The sequence below is a fragment of the Carex rostrata genome, chromosome 15 (assembly GCF_964058835.1).
Source record: "Carex rostrata chromosome 15, lpCarRost1.2, whole genome shotgun sequence".
In the NCBI taxonomy this organism is placed as follows: domain Eukaryota; kingdom Viridiplantae; phylum Streptophyta; class Magnoliopsida; order Poales; family Cyperaceae; genus Carex; species Carex rostrata.
In genome coordinates, this window is record NC_135932.1 from 4535955 (window position 1) to 4561183 (window position 25229).

At 33.5% G+C, this 25229-nt stretch overlaps 4 protein-coding genes and 1 pseudogene across 4 annotated transcripts; all 5 read right to left on the reverse strand.

Annotated features, from left to right (window-relative positions):
- Positions 1-44: 44 nt before the first annotated feature.
- On the reverse strand, positions 45-2063 carry LOC144566446 (putative 12-oxophytodienoate reductase 8). The gene is made up of 3 exons (XM_078316461.1): positions 1690-2063; positions 898-1071; positions 45-740 (listed from the first exon to the last, which is right to left on the reverse strand). Exons 1-3 carry the CDS (start codon positions 1916-1918, stop codon positions 574-576), a joined length of 570 nt encoding a protein of 189 aa, XP_078172587.1. The 5' UTR covers positions 1919-2063; the 3' UTR covers positions 45-573.
- Positions 121-498, reverse strand: LOC144566628 (putative 12-oxophytodienoate reductase 8 pseudogene; annotated as a pseudogene).
- A 3918-nt stretch (positions 2064-5981) lies between the features above and the next one.
- LOC144566499 (acyltransferase GLAUCE-like) lies at positions 5982-7957 on the reverse strand. Its single transcript, XM_078316532.1, has 2 exons — positions 7241-7957; positions 5982-6997 (listed from the first exon to the last, which is right to left on the reverse strand). The coding sequence occupies exons 1-2, from the start codon at positions 7691-7693 to the stop codon at positions 6110-6112; spliced, it is 1341 nt and encodes a 446-aa protein (XP_078172658.1). The 5' UTR covers positions 7694-7957; the 3' UTR covers positions 5982-6109.
- A 132-nt stretch (positions 7958-8089) lies between these two features.
- On the reverse strand, positions 8090-10354 carry LOC144566500 (Cytochrome c oxidase biogenesis protein Cmc1-like protein). Its single transcript, XM_078316533.1, has 4 exons — positions 10210-10354; positions 9196-9263; positions 8993-9097; positions 8090-8366 (listed from the first exon to the last, which is right to left on the reverse strand). The coding sequence occupies exons 2-4, from the start codon at positions 9238-9240 to the stop codon at positions 8256-8258; spliced, it is 261 nt and encodes an 86-aa protein (XP_078172659.1). The 5' UTR covers positions 9241-9263; positions 10210-10354; the 3' UTR covers positions 8090-8255.
- An 8560-nt stretch (positions 10355-18914) lies between these two features.
- Positions 18915-21108, reverse strand: LOC144566723 (protein BEARSKIN2-like). The gene is made up of 3 exons (XM_078316745.1): positions 20890-21108; positions 19947-20224; positions 18915-19530 (listed from the first exon to the last, which is right to left on the reverse strand). The coding sequence occupies exons 1-3, from the start codon at positions 21080-21082 to the stop codon at positions 19024-19026; spliced, it is 978 nt and encodes a 325-aa protein (XP_078172871.1). The 5' UTR covers positions 21083-21108; the 3' UTR covers positions 18915-19023.
- Positions 21109-25229: the final 4121 nt, after the last annotated feature.

The window sequence follows — 25229 nt, forward strand, 5'->3', positions numbered from 1 at the left end:
ATCTTTTTCTTTTTTGTGTGCTCTTCTTGTAGGAACAACAAAAATAGAGAAACTCAGCTCAGATTAATTATTAGAAGTTTCATCAATACAATCAACACCACAAGCTTGAATTTTTACATCTTAGCCTCTAATAAACTCAGAATCAAGATGATCTGAATCATCAAGAAAAGGATAATCTGTATAGCCCACAACCGGATCAGATGTATAAAAAGTCGACCGATCATACTTATTTAACCTCGCATTCATCTCAAATCTTTTAACCAAGTCAGGATTAGCCAAAAACAATTTACCATATGCAACCAGATCAGTATATCCCTCTCTAACTACCTTATTTCCTCTCTCCATATCATATCCACCAGCGACTATAAATGTACCATCAAAAGCCTTCCTCATAGGTAAGAACTTGTTAAAAGTACGTAACATACCGTCTATTTTAACAGGTTCAGGCTCGACCATACTACAATACAAAATCCGGTATTGGTTTAATGCTTGTGCCATGTAAACACCTAGAGTTTCTGGGTCTGAATCGTGGCAATCAAGGCAATCGGAGTAGGGTGAGAGTCGAACCCCGACTCAGTCAGATCCGATTTCTTTTGTGACTGAGTCAACTATTTCTAGTGCAAACTGACACCGGTTTTGGAGGGACCCGCCATACTGGTCGTTTCGATCATTCACGCTATCTTTCAAGAATTGGTCTACTAGGTAACCATATGCACAATGAATTTCGACCCCGTCAAATCCTGCAATTCCGTTATGGAATAATAAACAAACAGTTCAAAAATTTGTAATTAAAATCCAAGTTATTGTTTGACAGGAAAATTTTGTAGAGAATTTTAGACATGTTATAGATTCTTTTGTTTTACTATAACACAGCGCACTTTGCAAATAAAAAATTACCAGCTTCAATTGCATTTCTTGCGGCACGTCTAAAATCATCAACAATTTTAGGAATCTCATCAGTTGCTAAACTTCTAGGAGGTGAGAAAGCCTCGATTGTTCCATCTTGTAGAGTTAGCGGGGTTATCAGTTTATCTGTGCTTGAAATCGGTGCCTCCCCATTTGGTTGGAACTCTACAAAAGAGTTGTTCAGAACGGAGAAAAAGAAATTGCAGTACAGATAGAGGACTAAAATTCATATATCTCGACGTTTAGCCCATTTCAAGAGATTTGATAGTATTCCCAGAAATAATGCTTTTGAATGCTATTTGCTCTAAATCAAGGGTGAATCTACCACATTCCAGCCAATACTAGTAGTACACTGGTTTATTTGTTACAAGTAAACTTATTTTTTCTCCTTCGATCATTCTTAACTTTTTCCATATTCAGATTTGAGACCCCTCCAGCAATAATATGTTGCATCAAAAGTTTGTTAGCACTCCATTTATAACTTTGTTTCCAATTTTTTCTTAATTATTCTTCTTAATTAAAATTATGTCATGTTCATCTCGTAGTAGTACACTACAAGTCTACAACCAGTACTGCTTATGTATCTTTTTTTTTCTTCTGATAAAACCGCTAATATACCTTTTAAATCTGATTCTTTTTCTTTTTAACTATTTGCTTTGTCAGGGCCAATCAGGGTACCAACTGATGCTTCAACATAAAAGAAGGCCAATTAACACTAATATTAAATAATTGTAAAAGAAAAATACTAAAATAGTACAGATACTAAGAAATAGTAGAACATACCAAATTTAGATGCCCTTCCAACATGCCAAATCTGGCAAAAGAAAATCCCACCTTTGGCATGAACTGCATCTACAATAGGTTTCCAGGCATCAACTTGCGCCTTGGACCATATGCCGGGAGTGTGTAGGTATCCTTGTGCAGTTACTGATACACCACTAGCCTCAGAGATCAGGAATCCGCCATGTGTCGTCCTCTGAGCATAGTACAGTATGGCATGCTTTTGAGGCATGTTGTTGTATGACCTCTGTCTTGTCAGTGGCACCAAAACAATTCTGTGATGGCAACTTCTCTTTCAGACATTTCAACAAACAGCTGGTGGGCATGACAGTTATATTTTTACTAGAGTCATCTCTATCCACTGGAAAAGGAAAAAAATCTAGAAGATTTTCTTATGCAAATTAGATGGTGCGAAAAAACTTGCCTGTGTGAAAGATCGAATTCCCCCATTTTGTATGGCGTAAGAAGAGGTTTCGCCATTTTGAAGTGATGAGTTGTGACTTGTAACTGATAATGCAGGTCTTTGTAATAACTAATAAGATGTTAAATTCAGATCTGCTGAGGTAACTCAAAACTTTTGAGTTTAGATTCGGAGCGTTCAATCGAATTTCGCACCAATATTAAAGGGTTGCGTGAATTTTAATTTTGGCCAAATTCGTCTGAATTCTAACTGGATGATCCGGGTCTACCTTATAGGACAATGGTCTTGACATTTTCACTTCGAGTTCATCTATCACTTAAAATGCGTACTTAATAATTTACTAATAACGCGTTCTTACGGAAATATATTATAAAAGAATAAACAAAATTTATAAAAAATAAGGGAACTTCAAAAATTCAAAATTAGGTTTTTGCCACTCCAAAACATGAATTTAGGTAATTGCCACTCCAAAACATCAAAATTATGCAAATTGCCACCATTATACATCTAATCCAGAAATTTAATTAAAAATATTCTGAAAATACAATAAATTTTAACAGTGACCAAAATGCCCCTATTACGTGGATCAAATATTGGCTTGGATCTGTTTGCTCGTTGGAACGCTTAAGACGAAGAGAGAACTCTCCTCTGCCAGCCCTGACGCAGGAAAAGTGTGAGACGCAGAAAATGTCGGAGCTCCGCCAACCTTGACGCCAACCAGCCAAAACATCAAATTTCGAAGCTCCGCCAGCCTTCTCCGCCAACAACACACAGGGTACATGAAGAAATAAATATTGGGGCCTAATCAAAATTAGTGGCGCTATCCATACGCCTGATCAAAATTTGTTAACACAGGATAATTAGGCTGGCAAGAAAGAAATATCTGTTAGTAGAATGGAAGAGCATTAGTTTAATTAGGGTGTGCAAGGAGTGTACCTTATCTTTTTTTTCTTTTCTTTTTTTTTTGGTTGTTTTCACATCCTCTCCACTTTGTACAAAAGAATATAGAGACGAGTGTTCCTCTATTATACCATATGTATTCTGACACGTTAATTTCCTTTTAGTGCTTGTAAAATTACAATGGAGATCATATAGATGAAGATAAATAATTTGTTCCTCTTCTTTTAATAAAACGTCTTATGCTCATGAATTATGAATTGATGATATATTTGGTTTTAATAATATGATTCAAATCATTTTTAAATGGCAGCAAAATGTAAATTGTGTAATACAGTAGATTTCGAAACAATATTTCAAAATTGGACTGTTATGACTATATATTGAATAGTTACCTAAATTATGTTATGTTACCCAAAATAGACACTATGTATTGAATTAAATTGAAGGAGGCCTTAGTAATATTAAATTAAATAGACACTATGTATTAGAACAGTACTGGTATAATTGTGTCTCTCTGCCTCTACTCTTTCTTTTTCCAAATAATTCAATTCTGTATAAATTTTCTTTTTCCAATCAATTTCGCACCCTACTGGAGCACCCTACACATATCAATTTTGCACCCTACTGCATCAATTTATCAGGTTTAGCTCCTCTAGTTAATTTCCCTCTTCTTGTTAATTTCACTCCTCTATTCTGATTGAAGTTGGATTGGCGAGTAAATAGGGATTCATATCGTCTGCAAGGTTTTCCCCGTGTGATGCATCGTAGGTGAAGGGTGTAGTCCGACTGGAAGGGAAGGGTGAAAGGGAGATTCTCAGGTTTAGGCGAAGGGTGAAAGAGAGATCGGATGAAAGAGAATTGATATACTGAAAGGATATTTTTATGTTTAATTGAAGGGTAATAATGGAAATACTAAAATACATTTTTATACATGTATTTTCAGAATATTTTTAATTAAATTTCTATATTAGAGGTATGATGGTGGCAATTTGCATAATTTTGATGTTTTGGAGTGGCAATTACCTAAATTCAAGTTTTGGGGTGGCAAAAATCTAATTTTGAAGTTTTGAAGTGGCATATAAATTTTTTTCCCAAAAAATAAACATATTTTCATAAAAATAATATACTAATGAAAAGAATAATTATTCAACAATATTTATAAATGATAATAAAATAGATTGAAACGATGACATATTATAAGAGAACAAATATATTTAAAATTCAAAATTCAATAGAAAATAAGTTGGAATACATTTAATCCATACATATGTATATTCATTTGTATGATATTTTTTTATTATAATAAAATATTATAATTTATTATTTTATAATATCAATTTATTATTGTAATGTTGTATGAAAATTGATATATTTTTTATTATTAATGTGTGTTCATTTCTCAATTTTCTCACACGTGTCAAGGCGGCACGATTAGCTGGTGACCTCGACCCGTTTTTGTTTAGTACCTCTCGTTCTTTCTTTCTTTTATATCTTTCTTGATCCCATAATCCAACGGCCCATGTTTGATCCAAAGTTGAATTTTGGTACCAAAATGAATCCATTCTATTGACGTGATGCTGGATGTGGAAAGCATTTTCTTTTTTCTTTTATTTTATTTTGATTTTTACGGATGGATTAAGAAAAAGTAAATTCAAAGAAAAAAAAAATTTAATCAAAGAATTTAAAAATAATTCTTGCCAAACTAATATGATTGCTTGTGTTCCAATACATCTGCCACGATATCATCATCAGGTCAAATTGAAAATTTGGTACTTTAATAAAATCTCAAATCACTATGCTATAAATATTTTTGAAAAAGACTGCTATAAATGTTTACTCTTACCTCTTTCTTTTGAACTGTTTGATTACATCATCTCCTAACTTTTAATTTTAATTATAATTAGTTCTGATTTGCAATTAGGTCATGCACCAACATGAGATCATTGCATTCTTGAATTAACGCGGACTATAATTATAAGTTTCTGACCTTTATGATTAAAAAATATCTTCACAAATAAAAGACAACCTTTCTGATAGGTGAGTTCAATACAGTTCCAAAAAACCAGGTATTTAAAATATATTATTGTGTTGGAATTTAGTACTGATATATTAAGTTCAATTGTTTTTATGATATTAAACATTATTTCTAAGTTTGGTATCTGATAGTTGAAATACGATCTATAATGCATGCATTTTGTACATATAAAAAGATTTTTTTTTTTTTTTTGTGTATGTTTGTTATTTGTAAAATGGTTCTGAGCTTCCAATGATCCATAATTAATGACTTTTCATGAAATATTAAATCACACTTAAATTATATAAAATTCAAATTGCTACAATTATACAAACAAAGCATCTATAAAATCTCGAGAAATGAATTTTATTGCCGGCATCTGTTATATCATTTAGTCCCCAAAGCAAGTTTGAAACTGACTGAGTCTTTTCGCCAGCTTCGATTTATTTGGCGGATTAAGGTTTCTAATCTTGTTCAAATTGCAAGCTCAACTTTTTTTCATTTATAATGATTTTAAGTTTCTTATTTTGTATTAATGTTTTCTAAATTATTTTAATTTTAGTTGTTACTTTTGGGAATTAATTTAGGAGGATTTGCGACTCTGAGTGAATCTCTTGACATGAGGCATTCGAAAATACCTGAAAGATGGTCATGTTTTATTCGAAAATACCATGGCTGTTACTTTTATATTTATACTTTTACATTTTGAATTATAAACGAAATTTAAAGTGGATTACCGCCGACACTTCGAAAATACCTGAAAGATGGTCATGTTTTATTCTGTTAATTTATTTCTATCGTTTATTTTTTTTCTGTTTTTGATTCTTAATTTCAAATCACCATATAATAATATAACTTTTCTCAAAATAACACTTCACAAAATAAAAATTCGCCAATTACCTTAATCTTATAATTTCATGGAAGGTAAAAGAAAATAATAAAGAGCTAAATGTAGCATGATTCCACGACAAATCCAAACAATATTTAATTAAATATTCATTAGACAGATCGAATATACTTAAAATCAGTACAAGTAATTATCCTCTTAATTACTCTCTTTGTTACTTCTTCCATATTTTGATATTTCTTTACACCTCAAATACATAGCTCAAGAACCTATTCATCTTTTCTCTCTCCAAAGCAACCCACACATTAATTCCATCCCCATTCTTCCCTGGCAAAAGCAACACAAATTCATGCATGCTAGTGACAAGTGGGCCCGCATACACAGGCCTACCCAACCCAAAATCCAGCTCATGGAAAGGCAACTTCCACCATGCACTCACAAAAAAATTCCCATCTATGATAGATGGCACCCCTCTATGCATCTCCCACCAATCTATGGCTGATCTCACATATTCATTTGAGACCCTTTGAATACCCTCTTTTACCATTTCCACACAAAATGAAAATGGTTTTACAAGCATGTCCTCTACAACTGCACTTGCTGAAGCCGTGATTACGGCATTACCGACAAAGCTGTCAGGCAAAGGTGGTACCATTTTACCCCTTATGTCAACTGCGAATAAAACAGACGAAACCTTAGTCGGGTCATCATAATATGCTCTTGCTCTAGATTTCCATAGATGTGCCACCACTGCCTCAAAACTTGAGCACTTGACTGTTGCCTTCTCTTTTAGCATAGAAATAAAATTTGAATTTAGTGACACAAGTTTAAACTGTGGGGCATCATTTAGGTTAGAAAGAGATGGTGTGACTGTGGTTTGGCTGGTTGGAGTGGTGAAGTTAGAAAAGGTTTGTTTAGTGTACTCCGTATGGTCAAACTTTATTTGGAGAGGGTTTCTTGCTTTTATGCAAGATCTATCGGTGTTTAGCACATAATTGTCGGGGGCTGTTTCATCTCCTCGACAAATGGCCGCGAGGTTCTGAAACATCTCGGCTGCAGATCGGCCATCCAGTATGCTGTGGTTTGTAACGAAACCAATTGAGAAGCCGCCACATTTGAATCTTGTTACCTTCACCACATGAAAAACAAAAGAAAAATGGGTTCATTAATGAATTTTACTAATGATTAAGCTACAAATTTGCAAAATGAAAAAAGGCTCTTCCTTGATTACACATACGCTGCAACAAAGTCTCCTCCGAAACGCTAAATAACTAATAATAGTACCAGCAACAACAATAAAACTAATTTAAAAATAGAATAATAAAGCAACAAACAAGCATGACATTAATAATGTAACAATAAAAAAAGCAACCTGAGCTGTGAAAACCGGTGTATCAGCAAGACTGTGAAAGCCTTCCAGTTCAAAAATCAGATCACGGAATGAAGGATTTGGTGCAGAGAGATCTCCCAGTTCATCCAGTCTGAGATCAGAGCTTGCACCAACAAACAGAATACCGGCATTGTTACATACCAGTTCTAGTCTCTGTTGCAGAAGGTTAAAATTGATCCTTCCCGCCAAGAAGTAATACGGTACCAGTAATTTTTCAGAAAATGCTTTCTTTACTGTGTCAGCTATATCCAATGTTTTGTTATTGACATCCTTATTTTCCTTGAAGAAGAATAAGGTCTCAACAGGAAATGCAAGTTGTTGATCTATATTGGATAAGTAAATAGTTTCAACTGGATTTGGATTTTGTGGAGAAACTAAAGGTACTGGTGCATCTTTTTTGACCTGGAGACCAACTCTGAGATCATAACTATCCATTTTGGAATGTGGATAGAATTTCTCATGGATCTATTTAAACCATAGGATAATACAAAAGAGGCAAGAAAAGTGTGAACTGTATGGTCCCTTGGTATACTCTTCCATGCAAGAGATGTCATGCAAGTTCTTGGAAAAGAGCTTCACATTATGTGTGACCAAGATGTTGGTACTAGCATTTAATTCTTCGAAAAATATGGAACATTTAGAGGAATTGGCAAGAGAATGGGTGAGAATTTAATCTCTGCTGGACAATGCTTGGCAGAAATCCATAATTAGAGTTTTGGACAAATGCTTGAATTAAGGTCAGTATAGCAAACTAGGGGAAAAATTGTTCGTCAATTAGTTTTAGAATTTTAGGCGTAATAGTACACTAATAAAAAAATAGACATAAGCAAATGAAAAAATACCAGTATATTAATAATCAATGTTATAATCTATTACAGGAAGCAGAACAAGACAATTGTAAACATGAAGGTAATAATTTTATTCAGAAGAACACTTTAAAGAAGGAAAAATTTATAGCAAGTCAATCCATTTCCAAAAGATCCTAAACAGTTTGAATTTACTGGGTTGCAGATTGTTTCTCTTCCTCTGCCAATTCTTTTCTATAAGCTTGCAATCTCTCCTTAAACTTCTTACTCTCTTCATAATTAGCCTTTCTCTTAATAGATTTCTGAAATCACCACAAAAAAAGAACTCAACTTGAATAAAAAAAAAAAGCTGCATAAAGTTTTCAGTAGATTACAAGTACCAAAACCAGATACTCTAAGTTTATACAATACTTAGTAGTTGCTTTATTCAATGAGAGACAAAAAAGGAAGTATTCTCTCTTATATGGGATTTGGTAATCTTCTGGGTAAAATTTACTGGAGAAGAGAAGCATTTAATTTTAACATGTCTAAAACCACAGCTCCATCTTTTAGGCGGAAATACTTGAATAGATGTATTACTGGTTTTACTTTGTACTATTGAGCTAATCTTAAAGTTTAATGTATAATGAGGAACTTGTTGGGTTATTGTTTTCTTTCTAATTAATGATGTAATGATACATGGACTTCCTATAATTTTAATTTGTATGATGTAGAAACCTCCCCTTGGGAGCCTTCTATTTCAAGCAAAACAACAAAGGAAATAGTATATGTTCTTCACTTTCCCAATGGAGTAATAAGACTATATATCCATTGTTTAAACCTGAATGACAAAGTTATATTGCATGTTGTATCTCTAAGGAAAACATTCAAATCTAAAGATGAAAAAAAAAAAAAATGCCCTTAAATTGAAGAAGGATATGTAGCTCACCTCCTCACGAAAACACCGATCAAGTTTAATCTTAAGATCAGTGCATTCTCCAAAGAATTTTTTAATTGGATGGTCTGTGTGGCACTTTTGGAACGCTTCAATTATCTACCAAATAAGTGACAAATAATAAGAAAATCAGGAAAAGGGAATAATTTCATAAAATTCAAATTAGAAAATTGTGAAAGACATCTGGGAAAACATACTTCAGCACACATTGGATGCCGGTGTATTGTAAGAGGAGGATGCATCCTCGTGTGTGAAATTCAATTCCCTGTAAATTTTAGAAGAAAAGGGCATTTGTATGAACAGATAAAAGGAAATTAAGCAAGAATCGTAGTAAACCATGTTAAAGTGTATCCAAAAGAAAGAAAAACATGTCTGTGCCAGATTTGACCATAACCACAACAAATTAGCAAAAATCCCTATATGGATAGAACAACTGAAAAGTCCGTACTGTTAGTTAATCATCAGGACTATACATTAAATGGATTAAGAATATCTAATAACTGATACTAAGAAACAAAGATAATCAAAGTTTAATAGTGTTTCAAGAGCATCAGATTTGTCATATATTTGCTTCCCAAAGGCTCATTTTAATTATCATTATTTCATGGTTGTCAGGTAGTTGGCGACTAATGTTTTCAAGGTGTACGGGCAAACATCAAGAAACAAATAAAGATATTCTTCTCAAACTTTTCATCTGCAGTTACTAAAATGATAAATAGCTTTGCTATTCAACAACAAAATGGGGTCTTTATTTTACGAACTTCCTTAAAAAAACTGTGTATGATTCGACTAGCCAGCCAATGATGAGTGTATGATTTGGTACCAGCAAAGCATCACTTTGATGAACCAGACCAGACCAGTGAAGTACCAATACAAATATGTCACTTTGACCTTGTAATCCTGTAAATCCTTAAAATATATGGGTAGGACACTGCTCGAACTGAAAACAAACACTTATAAGCAGGTGGAGCGAGCCCCAATTGTAGTGTTTGTGAAGTACCGTACTTAAAATTAAGACCTAAATGGCTTAAACCATTAAACCATAGCAATAGGATGCAATAATCAGACCAATGTTGCGTTGCAACCATCTTTGGAATATTTATCTATCGGTACTTTAACGACCCGGTTGTTGGGCGATTTGCCAAATTTTTTCAAGCCGACTGGCCGCGTGCGTTTTGGTCGAAAGAACGATTGAATAGAAAGAGACTCACCTTATGTCCGAGTTACGCCGATTCTTGCTTCTGAGTTGTGACCGACTGATTTTCTTTACAGATTCTTCAATGGTGGATGTGATCGATAACTTGGGCGTCGGCCGTCAAATACGTTTCGTTAATTAAAAGGAGAAAGAAAGAAAGAAATTCGCATCCTCTGAGATATCTCATATTTTGCGCGACTTTTTGGAAAGTCTTAACTGTTCAAAGACGTTCTGCACAAATCTCAAAGCTCAACCAATACTGGGCCCCTGCTCTATCCCGAATAGGCACCGGACACGTACGTCAAGCAAAATATGAGATATCTCAGGGGATCCTACGGTGATCGATTCTCCAGTCGCACACATTGGATCCCGAACCGCATCGGACTAAGTGATCGATTCTCCAGTAACGGATCCTACGGTGACAGACTAGTGATTGTGAGTGCGTATCCTCTGAGATATCTCATATTGTGCGTGACCGACGTGTCCGGTGACTATTCGGGGGTGACGCAGGGGCCAGTATTATTTGAACTTTGAGATTCGCGCAGAAAGTACTGGAACGGTTGAGATTTCCAAAAAGTCACGCAAAATATGAGATATCTTAGAGGATGCGAATTCAGTAATTGTTGGACTAGTCAGAAATTATTATTTATTTTATTAATTTATTTGAATGAGCATTTTAATAAGTTTGCAAATTGAATTGTTAAATTTTAGTTGACACTTTCAAAATTCATGTTGACACTTTTATTTTTACTTTCATGAATGCAATGTAATTGCAAATTTTGAAATATTTTATCAAATAAATTTTTTTATCGCCGCTTTTACTCTCTCACAACTAATAAAATTCATTGCTCTGACATTAAAAGTAATTGCTTCTCAATTGTATGGATGGAGAAGTCGTAAAAATAAAATTTGAAATTAATTTCTCTTTATTCTTTGACAGCTGTTTGAAACTGCTAATCAATTTTATAGATGAAGATGCTTAAAAATACAGATTACAGATATAAATTTGTCTTTAATTATTTAAATTTCAAAAAAAAAAAAAATTATACACGTACTATTGAAGAAACGTTTTGTCTTAATATAATTTTCAAGAAACCTACTTTCTATATATATATTTCTTTTATTTTTAGCACAAATCCAAATTACTTCGGAAAAATTGATTTACTATTTACTATTGTATAGGACTCGACCGACGGCCATTTTTATTAATAACCCAAAAAAAAAAGTTTTTTACAAAAATAACCTCAAAATCTAATTTTTTTCAAATATAACCAAACCGCCAGGGTTGCTGGCGGTCCACTTCCATAGCGGACCGCCACTATTCCTGGCGGTCCACTTTTTTTTTTTTTTTTTTTTTTTTTTTTTTTTTTTTTTTTTAGGGTATTTGGGGTATTTGTCAAAAAATTAAAGACTTGGTCTTTATTAAAATTTTAAATTTCAAGTTCTGACAGCTTGTTGGTCTTTTTTTTTTCGGTTTTTATAATATATGTATAATATATACATATATACAAACATACATATATACATACATACATATATACATACATACATATACACATACACATACACATACATATATACATATACAGTTTTTTTATGATGTATTTATTATGATTGCAGTTTTTTTATGATGTATTTTGGACTGTAGCTCTTTATTATGATTGCAGTTTTATTTTATATTTCATGTTGGTTTTTATGTTTTTTCTGCTTTACATCGAAATGGTCTTCTGAAATTACAACGTATCTTTCACGACGTCGGAATAATAAGTTCACAAATACAATTAAAGTTCAACAATACAACTGAAGTTCACAAATATTCATAACTTAGTTCACCTAAGCAAAATAATAAGTTCATCTTTCACGACGTCGGAATAGACCCAATAGACGAGAAGATTTTCTGGTGTCAGCTGCAGGAGCAGCAGTACTTGTAGACCCTTGGCTACTAGATGATTGGGTCGCAAGAGGTGGTTGTGTTCTACCAGTTGCTTCAGCAACAACTCTCGCATTTTCTCTTTCATTGTGTTCGTTTATGGCATCTGAACATAACAACAGAATTCAGTTATTAATATAATAAAATCATAAATTAATTCCGAAAAATGCTACATACCTGCCCTGCGCCTGTCAGAAACGGAACGGCGAGCCTGATTTCCCGATGGCCTCCTACCACCCATCTCGTCCATGGTCATTATAGCACGTTTGTGTCTCCTCCTCCCCTTCCTTATCCATCCTTCTGAAGGGAGTATTCTATCACCGACATACGCAGGCCACTCATGCTGGTTAGGATAAGAATGGAAAGATCCACCCCAAGTAGAAGCAAGGTAATCGGTACGATACATGTCAGCGACATAGTGATCCTCGCAGAAGTTTCTCACTCGGCATACCGCCATCACGTGACTACAAGGTATTTGTGTTAGTTGGGGTCCTTGGCATGTACAGGTCACCTCTCTTGCCTCTCGGAATTGCACTACGTACTTGAAAGCCCTCTTCACAAACTCCATAGTGCCATCTGGTCTACGGCTAGAAGGAACGTACTCATTTGGATTGTGCACTTCGAATTCTGTACCATCATTACCCATCGGGATCACGGTCATAGTTGCACCTTTGTTCCTGTGTTTTCTTAGTTTCTCCTCCACCCTTGTTGAAAATGACTGGTTCATCCTTATTAATTCTGCGGCCTTAGCACGCCGTTCCTGAAACCAGGTATTTAACTTGTAGAAAGTGTCTTCTACAACTGCAGCCACAGGCAACGTCCGACTCTCCTTGAAGACTGCATTCAGCGATTCAGAACCGTTGGTGGTCATAATTCCCCAACGGTAACCTCCATCACGTGCTTGATATATTTTCTCGTATGCTGGTGGCTCTTGGACATCTCTGGGATTATTTTTGCCCACCTTCATTAAGTAGAGATTTGCTTTCGGCATATACTACATATAAATAAGGAAATAAAATAATATAAGTAAACAATAAAAATAAAAATATGTCCACGAAGTACAATAAGACATGTAAACAATTAACAAACATATACCTTTGCAAATTCTCTACTCATCTCTTCTACCCTTCTCGGCTTCTTCTTTTTGCAATTACGTCTAAATGTTTCTAGGACCCATGTATCGTGTCCGGTTGCCTTGCTAAGGTTCTCCGCAACGTGTTGCATACACAACCTGTGCACACACTCGCCAGTATGTGTTGACCAACCGTATTCTTCCCGATCAAAAACATATTTTATTCCTTTGTGCTGGTCTGATATTACAGAGAAAAACTTTGTTGGCCCAATCACCCGTCTTCTTAGAAACTGCATAAAGAATCCCCAGTTCTCACCATCATCTTTCTGAACAATTGCAAACGCCAAAGGCAACAATTGGTTCTCAGCATCATATGCACATGCTATCAGTAGCCTCCCCTCGTAACGGCCAGACATGAAGCATGCATCAATGCTGATAACGGGTCTGATGAATGGCACAGCTTGGATACAAGGACCAAAAGCCCATGCTATGCCCTTGAATTGTTGAACTCCCTCTATTAGTACTCCATTACTGTCATAAATGGGGCCATGCCACCGCTGAAATACAGTGCCAACATTTGTACTTGCCATGACCTGGAGCAATGGTGCCAGATAGTTGTATGAATCCTTCCAACTACCGAATATTCTGCAAATCGCAAGTTCACGACCTCTCCACAACCTGTTATATTTTGGAATTACATGTATGTATTTGTGTCTGACGGCCATAGCCACCGCCTTGATGCTCATCGATGGGTCCAACTTAATGTCTGCCTCAATTGCATCGGCAATTAGTGATGCTGTCAGATTTGAATGGTCTGTCCTTGTGGACGCAGACTTGCATGTATGAGGTGATTCACACTTTTTAATTATCCATGCTTCCCCCGAATCCGCAGGGGTTGCATAAAGGCGAAACTCGCAACGAGGGGCATTTTTGCATATCACAACCAATCTTTTTGATTCCCTTTTTTGTAATATACATTCCCAGTTGCCGTGAACATGAGTCTCATGGATTTTCTTTACAAGTTCATCTATGTTGGTATAAAGTTGCCCTGGGGCAAGTTCACGATTGTATACAACACGAGGACCAAAGAAACTAATGTCAGCCTCTTCAAAAGCTGTGGTATCGTTGAATGTGGCGACAGGATGCCTATTCCCTCGACCCCTGATTGGGAATTTTTCTTCCCTGGACAAACCTGGTACATTTGCATCACCATCTGATAAGTCATCAGATTCCCAAATTCCTTGGTATTCATCTCCAGTTTCCATTTCTCTTTCCGGTATGGCATCAATACCATCAACATCAATATTAGTATCATTTCGATTAACGGATAACTGTATCGGTACTGACTCTGGTATAGCTGGAAATGTAGGGATTATGGGTGCCTGTCTGGGTGGTGGTGGTGGTGGTACAACTTCAGTAAACTCACAGGAGTTTTGGTACCCCGGGTTGTCATAACAGGGACTGTGGTACCCCTGGTTGTCATGAGGGGAGTGGTGGTACCCCTGGCTGTCATGAGGGGAGTGGTGGTACCCCTGGCTGTCATAAGCCGAATTGTCATAACCTGAAGGTCCAACAGGGGGAGCCCTAGAAGGTCCAGCCTCAGCCGCACTAAAAGGTCTAGCCCCGGTCTGGGGAACTCTCCTGGAATATAAGTCTATCATCGCGACCCCCCTAGACTCAAATTGTTGGTACACAGCCTTCCACAACTCCTCATCTGTTATAGGAAAACTCACAAAGTAAGGTTTACCCGCCCCAGCCCGTTGTGTGTCAATTCGGGTAGCCAATTCTAAGTCATACCGGTTGGGGTTTACACCAGTCTTTTCGTATACTAGTTGCTTAAGTTCAATAAATGTGGTTCTTTCATTAACCTGCAAGCCGAATGAGGCATCTTTCGAGTAATACACGCCCTCTACACCCTTAGTTAGCTTACCGCCCATGTACAGTGCAACCAGCATTTTTTCCTTAACAAACTACATTTAAAAAAAAAAATTCATAAGAATTACAGTATAATAGATTCATTATTTTTTGCAATTTAAAAGTTAATTATAATATTAATTAAAGACTAATTTATAGTATTTACATACTGCGGGTATAATAATAATTAATTAAAATTAAACAGAAAATAATTAAATAAAAAATAAAATACCTGTAGCAATCGCCTCTAAATCGCCTAAAATCGCTTCAAAATCGCCAAAATCGCTCTCTCTTTCTTCTCTGTGGTTTAACAAATGAGACTGTGTGCTGGAGAGAGAGAGAAAGCGTGCTTATAAGACAGCTAGCGGACCGCCAGGGATACTGGCGGTCTGGTCCCTAGTGGACCGCCCAAGCTGTCAGAACTTGAAATTTAAAATTTTAATAAATGTCAAGTCCTTAATTTTTTGACAAATACCCTAAACAAAAAAAAAACTAAAACTTCACAAATGAAAATATTAAGAAAAAAAATCAGATCTCTAATAAAAAAAAAAAAAAAAAAAAAAAAGTGGACCGTCAGCAACCCTGGCGGTTTGGTTATATTTGAAAAAAAATTAGATTTTGAGGTTATTTTTGTAAAAAAACTTTTTTTTTTGGGTTATTAATAAAAATAGCCGCTCGACCGAAGTAATTTCATACATTTCGTCTGATCATCCCATTTCATAGCTAAAATGTCAAGTTCGATTCTGGCATGAGTTTGAGAAAGACGCCATTGACTTGGTTATTCTTTTTTTCTTTTTTTTTTTGAAGAATTGGCAGCGACTGCCAATTTGATTTATTGAGACTTGGTTATTTCAGTGTTGTAATAAGCTCACCACAAAAATGTATCGATAAGACAGGTTTGTCTTCTCACTATTTTTTTTTTTTTACAACAACGAACTTCACATAATTGAAAAAAAATTCAGATGCATTTATCTATTGGTGTGTGTACATAAAATCATGTACACAGCTACAATTAATTTAGATTATATATTGTGAGTATTTTGTTTTTTCGATGTACCTAATAATTTTTGTACAAATATTTTTTTTTTATTATCAATAACTGAAAAGTAAATTAATTAATTATTGTATAATTTATTTACCATGATACTTTTGTATTTACTATTGTAAATTTCACTAGTATGAAATGTTCAAATATACCATGCATATATAACTATATATTCTCAATAACACGTGTATTAGTATTTGTAAAGGGTTAATTCTCAAACTTTTTTTTTCATTGAATACATCTTTTATTTGTGCACGTAAAGTAATTATATATGTATTGTTAAGAAATAATTATATTTTATATATTACAATAATGGAACTAAAAAATTATATTTTTCTTCAACATTTAATTTGGTCTCTCTAGTTCTAGTGTCTAATTATGCCTTATATATGGTGGGAGAGATTGAAATGTCACCTTTTATATATGTGTAAAATGGATAAAATTTTAAAATTTAAGTAAATAAATTGATGTTCTATAATCATCATTAGCTCTTCAATTTATTTTTTATTGTTGTAAAAAAGTTCTCTTTTGATGGTTAATTAAAAGCATATAATTTCACATGATCAGGATTCAGGCATACACATGCAGTTAAAATTTAATATCAAGAGTCCTGTAAATAATTTTCTTATCAATGAAAAAACGTAAAATGGCACGTTGCCATTTTACCCTAAAAATAAAATAAAATTAAATATCAAGAGACATGCAATAAATTTTTCTTGAAAAATAGAATCAAAAGAAGTTTTGCATGTGTGGAAGGAGTGAGGATTTTTGAATGATATGTCATACAAATGTTAAAAAATTCTTATTTAAAATATCTCACGAGTTATGTCAATGATGCTTACTAGCTAGCTAGGGATGAAAATAGAGCGGATACGGAGCGGATAGTGATAAAATTATATTTATATTTCTTTTTAATTTTTCAGATACGGATGCGGATTGAATGTCAATCGAATACAAATTCGGATGCTAATACGGATCGAATTGGATATTTATTAAAATAATATAAAAATATTAAAAAATATTAAAGTTCATAATATTTATTTATGAATAACAATATTTTTTTCATAATATATATCAAAATATATGAAATATATCTACTATTTGGATACGGATAATTGAAACGTAAAACCATATCAATATTCATATTCACATGAATATTCAGATATTAGATATCTACATTTAATTTTTTAAACACGGATCATATATTATTCATATCGTTTTCACCTCTATGCTTACAACTTATTATATATACGAAAAAGTTAAAAACGTGCTATCAAAGAATTCTACTTTAATTATATTTGTGATTTTGAACATATCCTGGATTTTTTAATGAGAAATTAGAGAAAATCAATATAATATGATCATAATTCAGAACTCTAAGTTATTTTTAGAGTTTGTTAATCAATTCAGAAAATCAATATATTAAAAATACACGCACCAATCCAACCTAATTAAATATACAACCTTTGTATTATCTTACTATATATGATGTCGTACTCACAGTGTGTTAATCAATTTATAAGATCACAAACAATTAGAAAAGAAAAAAAAACACTATTATTATTCTCAATTAAATTAATCTAACTTTTATGTCTATTAATCGAGTTTTACGTCCATGATCTAGATCACTTATGACAAATGGTAAAAATAAAGAAAGATAAGATTGGATAAAGTGATAAAAATGAATAAAGGAAAAAATGACTAGTTTTATTTTAATAAGTTAGATAAAAATTATATAGATAGATATATGCAATTTGTTAATAAATAATATATATAGGGAGTCAATTGCAATATGTAATTAAAAAATGTGTATTAATTACTGTATTACAATTGTTTTTATTATTACAACAAGTCTTAAAAATTGAAAGCACCAGTTTGGTGAAATTAACATAATTAACTTGTTTGACACTGTTGAAATTTATGTAATGGAAGTTTTTAATAATTGTATTGGTAAATAGGAAATATTTGGTTAATTATATGCGTCATTAAATGAATATTTCAAATTAACGTCCATCAATTGTAACATGTTTCCATTTAATTTATATATATTTGTACAACATAAATAATAAAAATGTTCCGTATAGAGTGTCATATATTTTTTATTGCTAAAATTATCATTTTGTTCCTAAAACAATTGAATTTTTAACAATATATATTCAGTGTGAACTGGGACGTTAACAAATTCATTCATGAACACATGTTTTAGAACTTAATTTGCTTCGTTTGGCACATAGAAATAACAACTGTTTGAACGAATTATTCAATAAAATTTCAAACACGAATGTAGTAAAAGAGTTGTCATATCTTTTAATTAAAAATGATATTGTTTTAAAAGAATTAAAAATCCGGATTGTTATTTCTTATTGAGTGCAGTAAAATTATAGTATGGTTATTTCTTATTTGCATTAAATGGATGATGGAAGCATCCTATAGGGATTTGGATCTAAAGCGCCAACTCTGTTTGATGAGAATCTCCACATGTAGTTTCGTTTTTCTAGAAAGGAAACAGTTATATATATATACAGTAGTGAAAGAATGCAATAATTAAAAAAAAAAAAATACAGAAACACGATGATATATATAATTCGTAATCTTTTAATCCAAATTAATTCGTCAAGTCACATATATTTCAGCCAAAATTAAAAAACAAATAAAAATACAAATTAACAACAACATTTCTTCTTTTACTTACATATATAAACAATAAATAAACACACCTTAGAGGAGCTTCATCAATTTGCTCCTCCTTTACAGAAACAAGCATTAATTAATTTCACCCTTATACCTTATTCCAAACCATGCACATAACATGTATACATAATTAAACATCAAATCAACAGACACTAACAAATGATATAAAACGCTACCTTCACTTCCCCTGATAAGCACCACCCCACAAATCCATCTCACCTCCCCTCGGAGCCGACATCTGGTTCATCTGTTGCACCGCACTGGTACCACCATAGCCATCCATCACTGCCCATTCGTTGCCGCCCTGCTGATCATCCCTACTCTCGCTGCAATCCTGTATCCCGGTTTCCAGGCTGGTTGGTTCATTCGGAAGCACTGAGAAACCAAAGCCAGTTGTAGGCCTGTGATTTGTCAACAGGTCCTGAACTTGTACTTGGACCTGTGAGTAGGATTCAGGTGGAGCCAGTTGGGGGTAGTAGAGAGGATTGTGCGGGTGGTGGTACGGGTTGTGGGTATAGTGCGGGTATGCGTAATGATGAGAGGCTAGTAGGGTTCTAGCTTGATCAGGACTCATCGAGCCGTTTGCACGCATTTGTGCTTCTGCATCCTGACCTGTGCCCCCCTCCCCAGTGACTTTGAAAAAACACTTTTTCTTGAATACACGGCAAACGACCCAGCCATCTTCCTGCAGAGGTTACAGTGAAAGAAAATTTCTTATTGAGTGCAGTAAAATTATAGTATGGTTATTTCTTATTTGCATTAAATGGATGATGGAAGCATCCTATAACAACAGAAAATGGCTCAATTTTTAAGAGAATACTTAAAAATTTACTCTTAAGTTGTCTTAAAATTAATTATATGCCTCAATTAGTAGATCCTAGTGTCAGATAACCAACGGTAGTATGACACAAATAATTTCCTTAATTATCATAAAATCTTTCTGTAGAACATGAAATGATCTAACTGTATATCACTTGATCAATGCCTCACAAATCCATAATTTAACTCCTGAGTTTAATTAATTCACGATGGAAAAAAAGGGTGGTTTTTTATTTTTCTTCAGAAAGTTAAATTAATTAATTAAAGGAAGAAGCAGCTTACACAAGTGCCTCCTTGAGATTCATCAGTCTCTTCAAGCCGGTACTCGTGCATGATCCAATCAGTCTTCTGACCATGAGGAGCACGACCCCGATAAAAAACTAGGGTTTTCCTCATGCCAATTTTGCGATAGCTATTTCTGATGCACTTGTCGCGCCCAGTGGCCTTCCAAAACCCTGCGTTGGTGGCCCGGTTGGTCCTTGAGCCAGTTGGGTACTTGCGGTCCTTGTGGCTGAAGAAGTACCACTCGTTCTGCGGTGAAGATCCGATTTTACACTTCTCTGCATGCAATAGTAAATTGTTACCGATGTGTGTTTGTGTTGTTCACATGCATGCTCACAGAAGCACACAAGGAGAGATACTTACAAAGTTACAATTATATCATGCATGAGCTAACTAATAGTACTGTGTGCTAGTTTTCAAGATTGTGCAATTAATGTCATGAATATAGCCCGATTTAATTATATTATTATTGATATAGAAATAACATATTTGCTTTGTCATTTTTATTTATTTTATACTACTCAACTCCGCTGAAAACACTAAAAATTCAAAATTATTCAGCATTTAACAGTCTAATTTCTTTTAAAGCAGTGACATATAAATTATGCCAAGAAACGTTTGTTTTAGTGAAGTATTGGATATTTGATAAAAGGCCATGGATTTGAAAGAACTAGCTAGAAAGGAAAATTACGAAAAGACACTATAATTAATTCTTAATTATTCACAGAGTAACTGAAATAAATATAATTAACAAAGGTGTTATGAGGTAAGTATTTAACCCTGACCTAAATCTAAAGGTAGAACATTACAATTAATTACAATTCTGCTAGCTGTATAGAAGAATCAATTTTTTGCTTGGTTAAGTTAATTACAAAATAAGTACAAGGAACTAATTCTTATATTAGTCCTAATTAATATTACGAAACTAATTACATATGCTTACCTTGCAAATCCCAAGGTTCAATCTTATTCAAATCAATTTCTCTGATCACCTCAAGATCAAACTTCTCAAAGGAGACCTTTTTCTTCAGGTAATACAGCAGCAGCTCCTCATCCGTTGGATGAAAGCGAAACCCTGGTGGGACACCATTGTTGCTCGAAGAAGAAGATGAAGCCATTGCCAATTCTTCATGCATAAACTTGACCAAAGCTTATTTTCTACGTAGAAGGTTTGAGAATGGCAGGAGATCTTCTTTCTTATAAAGATTTTTCTAATGTTTATATTTATTGGACTTTTGCACATTTGCCCCTGAGACTTTCCTACTTGATTTGAATTTCAACGTTTTAACCTATGGACTGTTTTATATAACTTGGAAAATGAAAATATGTTATTTATTTACGTGTATACTCAAGCTTAGCTAGGTATTATATATATATCAACATGCGCGTGTATAGATATATAGCTTATAAAATCAAGATTATGTTTTTGTGATTATTAAGTTGCTTAACTAGTATGTGCTATATGGTGGTATACTGGTATTGTAATCAACAGTACTTCCATTAAAATTGGATGACTAACTTGGTACGTTGAATATAATTGTCGACCTATGATAAATTTGGTTAGGAATTGCTTGACAACTATTTATGTTGACAATTATTAAATAAAATATAGTTTTTAATTAAATCAGGCATTATAGAAATGATATATATGAGACCAATTTTGTGCATGTTTTATCATTCATGATCAAGTAGCTTAAATTAATTTTCAATAATTTTAAATTAATAGTTCGGGAAGCATCATCAAATAATACTTAAAGTGCTTAAAACTTTATTCGTAATCTATCTATATATCCAATTTATACATTTATATTTTAATGTTAAGTCTAGTTTCAATAGATTTGAAAAATATTATGAAGATTGACAACATATATAATACACAGTTATCAAGTGATCCCTCCCCGATATAAATTGTATGTACCAAATGCTTTCATTTTGCTTCTTCAATTAATGTTGTGTTTCTTCAAAAAGAACTGCAAAATAAACAAGTTAAACAAATAAAACTATTTGTAGTCTTGCTGTAATTGATGTCAGCTTGCATTAATTTGATTTTGCCTAATCATACAATGGTGAAAAATTAAGCTAACTTTACAGGCGACTATCCTGTTTTTAATTTTTCAGGTTAGTGTGTATACATCTATTACTCAATGTTGTTTGGCTTGAAATAAACACTAGTGATCCTGATAATCTAGCGCAAGTGTGCATCAACAATTAAGAATCTCGCATACCATATTGTAGTTCCTAACAAATTTTTTTTTTTTTGTTTTCCCTGAAACCTTGGCTGTGGCTGCAACTTAACGGTATCATTTTAGTTTTACTATTTATTATCTCACTTAAAGTTATATATGTGAATTTTTCATACTTGTATGTTGAATATCTGTGTGTCAAAAATGGTTCATTCCATGATAAGTATCTTGGAAATTTTACCTCCTAATCGGAATAAACTACAAAGGAGGAAAAGCAAAAGGGAATTCTCGCAGAACCAAATTTCACTATCGAAAGTGCTGGATGAACATGAAAAATAAAAGACTTGACGAGATTCCGTTGGACAGAGCTAACGCTAGCTGTAAAATCACACAAAAGGAGGAATTTGTGGTGAGACCCCTATATATGTTCTCTCTCTTCATCTTGCAATAATTTCTTGCATGAGCTGATAATGAAGCTTCGGTGACTAGAGAAGTTCCAACCAGATCATTGATCGTCTTCTTCTCCTTTCCGATCTTTATTAAATTTTAGAATTTGTTTGAACAATTCAGTTAGTAATTTCTTGATTTTGTCAAACCCTAATTTGAGTTTAGTGGTAGTTTGGTAAATTAGATGAATTTGGCTTTTATTACTTTTGTGTGTTAATCAATATAATTGAATTCTCTTCTTCCAGCATTTGGTCACAGACGCGCGATTAGAAAAAAAAAAAAAATCAATTGTAAGAATCAATTCAACTCTATTCTATTGAATTAAAGTGATATATTGTAAAAATACAAAACCATAAACATTTAACAATTATACAGAAATGGTAATTAAAAGTTTGGAGGACCGTTTTGTAAGTTTCTCTAAATATAGAAAAGGCGTTGAAGTCATATGTCCCATATATATTGTTAATTTTGTATACGCGCGCACTGTACTGTCAGAGAATTCAACGTTTAATATTTTTTGACAGAAAAAAATTCCTTTATATATACTATTGTCAAAACTCAAAATACACAAAAATCATAAACTTGTAACACTTCTACAGAAAGGGTAATTAAAAGTTTTGGAGGACGGTTTTGTAAATTTCTCTATATATATAGAAAAGGAGTTGACGACGTTAGCCACGGCGATGGGTAAGGGCTAAAAAGCTAGCAAACGTAGAAAACAAGTCAAGGGGGGAATAGAGAGATCATATATAGTCACTTAGTCAGCTTCATTAATTATTTGATGTGATTTGTTTACGGAGGTGGTTATTTTTCTAATCCAAAAACGATCCCGATGCCCTTGGAAAAATAAAATTATTCTTTCATATTAAACGGGGCTTTTATTAGAACTAAATTGCCTCGAAAGCAAGCCCATGCATCATGCGAGCATGCATATATGCAATTTATACCGCTAGCTGTTGCCTTAATACCTAGCCTTAAGAGCTTAATTAATTTAGAGTTCATTTTATATATACTATCTTTTTGCTATGTATATGTGACCATGCATATATATATTTTTCTTTGTGGTCAATATAGAGTATCCACTAGATCGCGAGTACCTGCCCTCAGTAAAATTAAGTTGTAAAATTTTCTTTGTGACCATGCATTGAATGAAACAATATTTATAATTTGTAAAATTTTCTTATTTATAATTATTTATAGGAGTACTAAGGGAAGATATCATATGCAAAAAGTTGGAATTAATTACATTGATGAATATATAATTTATCATATGCTGAATAAGCAGTTTGATCAATCAAACAGTGAGAAAATTAAACTAGCTTTTACTGTTCACCCATATTGTAGTCATATTTCATGTACTTTGCAGTTTGCAAACAGCCGTACCATCAATTTAAACTTTCTTTGTGCACAATTAAGCCACAACATGAAGTTTCAAATGTTGATGTAATAAGAGAAGTAAGACACAATAAACTTATTGTTCCAACAATCTGCTTAGGTAAAAGCAAAGCTAGCTACTCTATGATTTTACCTTGGTAAATGAGATACGGCTGTGGTTATTATTTCCAGTTAAGTGCACCCCCAAACTATATATAGCTGTGATCAGTACAAATATAACATGAAACAGTAATTAATTATACAGACTGCACTACAGTTAATTAATTAGCACTGTCACTATATATATAGAGAGAGAAAATGTAACGTCCCCCGGGCTACAGTCCCCCGAAAATCCTCGCGTTTAAAAATCTTCTCTTTTTAGCTTAGTTCCGACGCACTTTCAACCGCCGGTAACGGAAGAAGTATTTTTTCGGCCACGCGCTTTCAACTGCCATAACTGGCAACGACGCGCTTTCAACTGCTATAATTTCAAGTATAATATGTATGTTCACAGAATAATATGTGTATGTTCATATGATAATATGTGTATGTTCATAGTATCCTATTTGTATGTTAATAGGATAATATGTGTATGTTCACAGGATAATATTTGTATGTTCACAGGATAATATGTGTATGTTCACAGAAGGTGGTCCCCAGTTTAACTATCGATTGTACTTCAATTGTACTTTGTTCGTTGACCACACATTTTCAATAGCTTTCACGCATTTTCATCTGGGACCACGCGGTTTCATCTGCAGAATATCCATTGAACTTGTTTATATGATTGTTTTCATAGTATTACCGGATCTAATGAACTTGTTTATATAATTAGTGTAAAAAGTCCAGAGATTTTTCGGGGGACTGAGGGCCGAGGACTGTTAGCTGCTTCCATATATATATATATATATATATATATATATATAGAGAGAGAGAGAGAGAGAGAGAGAGAGAGAGGGGTTGGCTAAGATCAAAGTGGTAGTTCTTGAGCTTTGGTGCTACCAATTTGTTTTTTAATTTTTAAAGTTCAAAACGTTGATCTGAACCGTTCAAGTTGTTCTCCATATTAAATTGTGTTTGGAGACCAAATTTTACATTTTTCTGAATTTTTTTACTATTTATTAAGCCACTTTGAAAACAGCTAATCCAACGGTGGCTTCTGATTTTACTGTTTTGTTAAGCCACCGTTGGATCAGCGATTTTCAAAGTGGCTTAATAAATAGTAAAAAAATTCAGAAAAATATAAAATTTGGTCTCCAAGCACAATTTAATATGGAGA

Coding starts and splice junctions, on each gene's coding strand:
- LOC144566446 (XM_078316461.1), bottom strand. CDS start 1,918: ATGCCTCAAAAGCATGCCATACTGTACTATGCTCAGAGGACGACACAT. Junction 1,072..1,689: donor TGGAAGGGCATCTAAATTTG/GTATGTTCTACT, acceptor ACTCTTTTGTAG/AGTTCCAACCAAATGGGGAG. Junction 741..897: donor AAGAAATGCAATTGAAGCTG/GTAATTTTTTAT, acceptor ACGGAATTGCAG/GATTTGACGGGGTCGAAATT.
- LOC144566499 (XM_078316532.1), bottom strand. CDS start 7,693: ATGGATAGTTATGATCTCAGAGTTGGTCTCCAGGTCAAAAAAGATGCA. Junction 6,998..7,240: donor CACCGGTTTTCACAGCTCAG/GTTGCTTTTTTT, acceptor CATGTGGTGAAG/GTAACAAGATTCAAATGTGG.
- LOC144566500 (XM_078316533.1), bottom strand. CDS start 9,240: ATGCATCCTCCTCTTACAATACACCGGCATCCAATGTGTGCTGAA. Junction 9,098..9,195: donor GGCATCCAATGTGTGCTGAA/GTATGTTTTCCC, acceptor CTTATTTGGTAG/ATAATTGAAGCGTTCCAAAA. Junction 8,367..8,992: donor ATCGGTGTTTTCGTGAGGAG/GTGAGCTACATA, acceptor TGGTGATTTCAG/AAATCTATTAAGAGAAAGGC.
- LOC144566723 (XM_078316745.1), bottom strand. CDS start 21,082: ATGCATGAAGAATTGGCAATGGCTTCATCTTCTTCTTCGAGCAACAAT. Junction 20,225..20,889: donor TGAACCTTGGGATTTGCAAG/GTAAGCATATGT, acceptor TATTGCATGCAG/AGAAGTGTAAAATCGGATCT. Junction 19,531..19,946: donor AATCTCAAGGAGGCACTTGT/GTAAGCTGCTTC, acceptor TAACCTCTGCAG/GAAGATGGCTGGGTCGTTTG.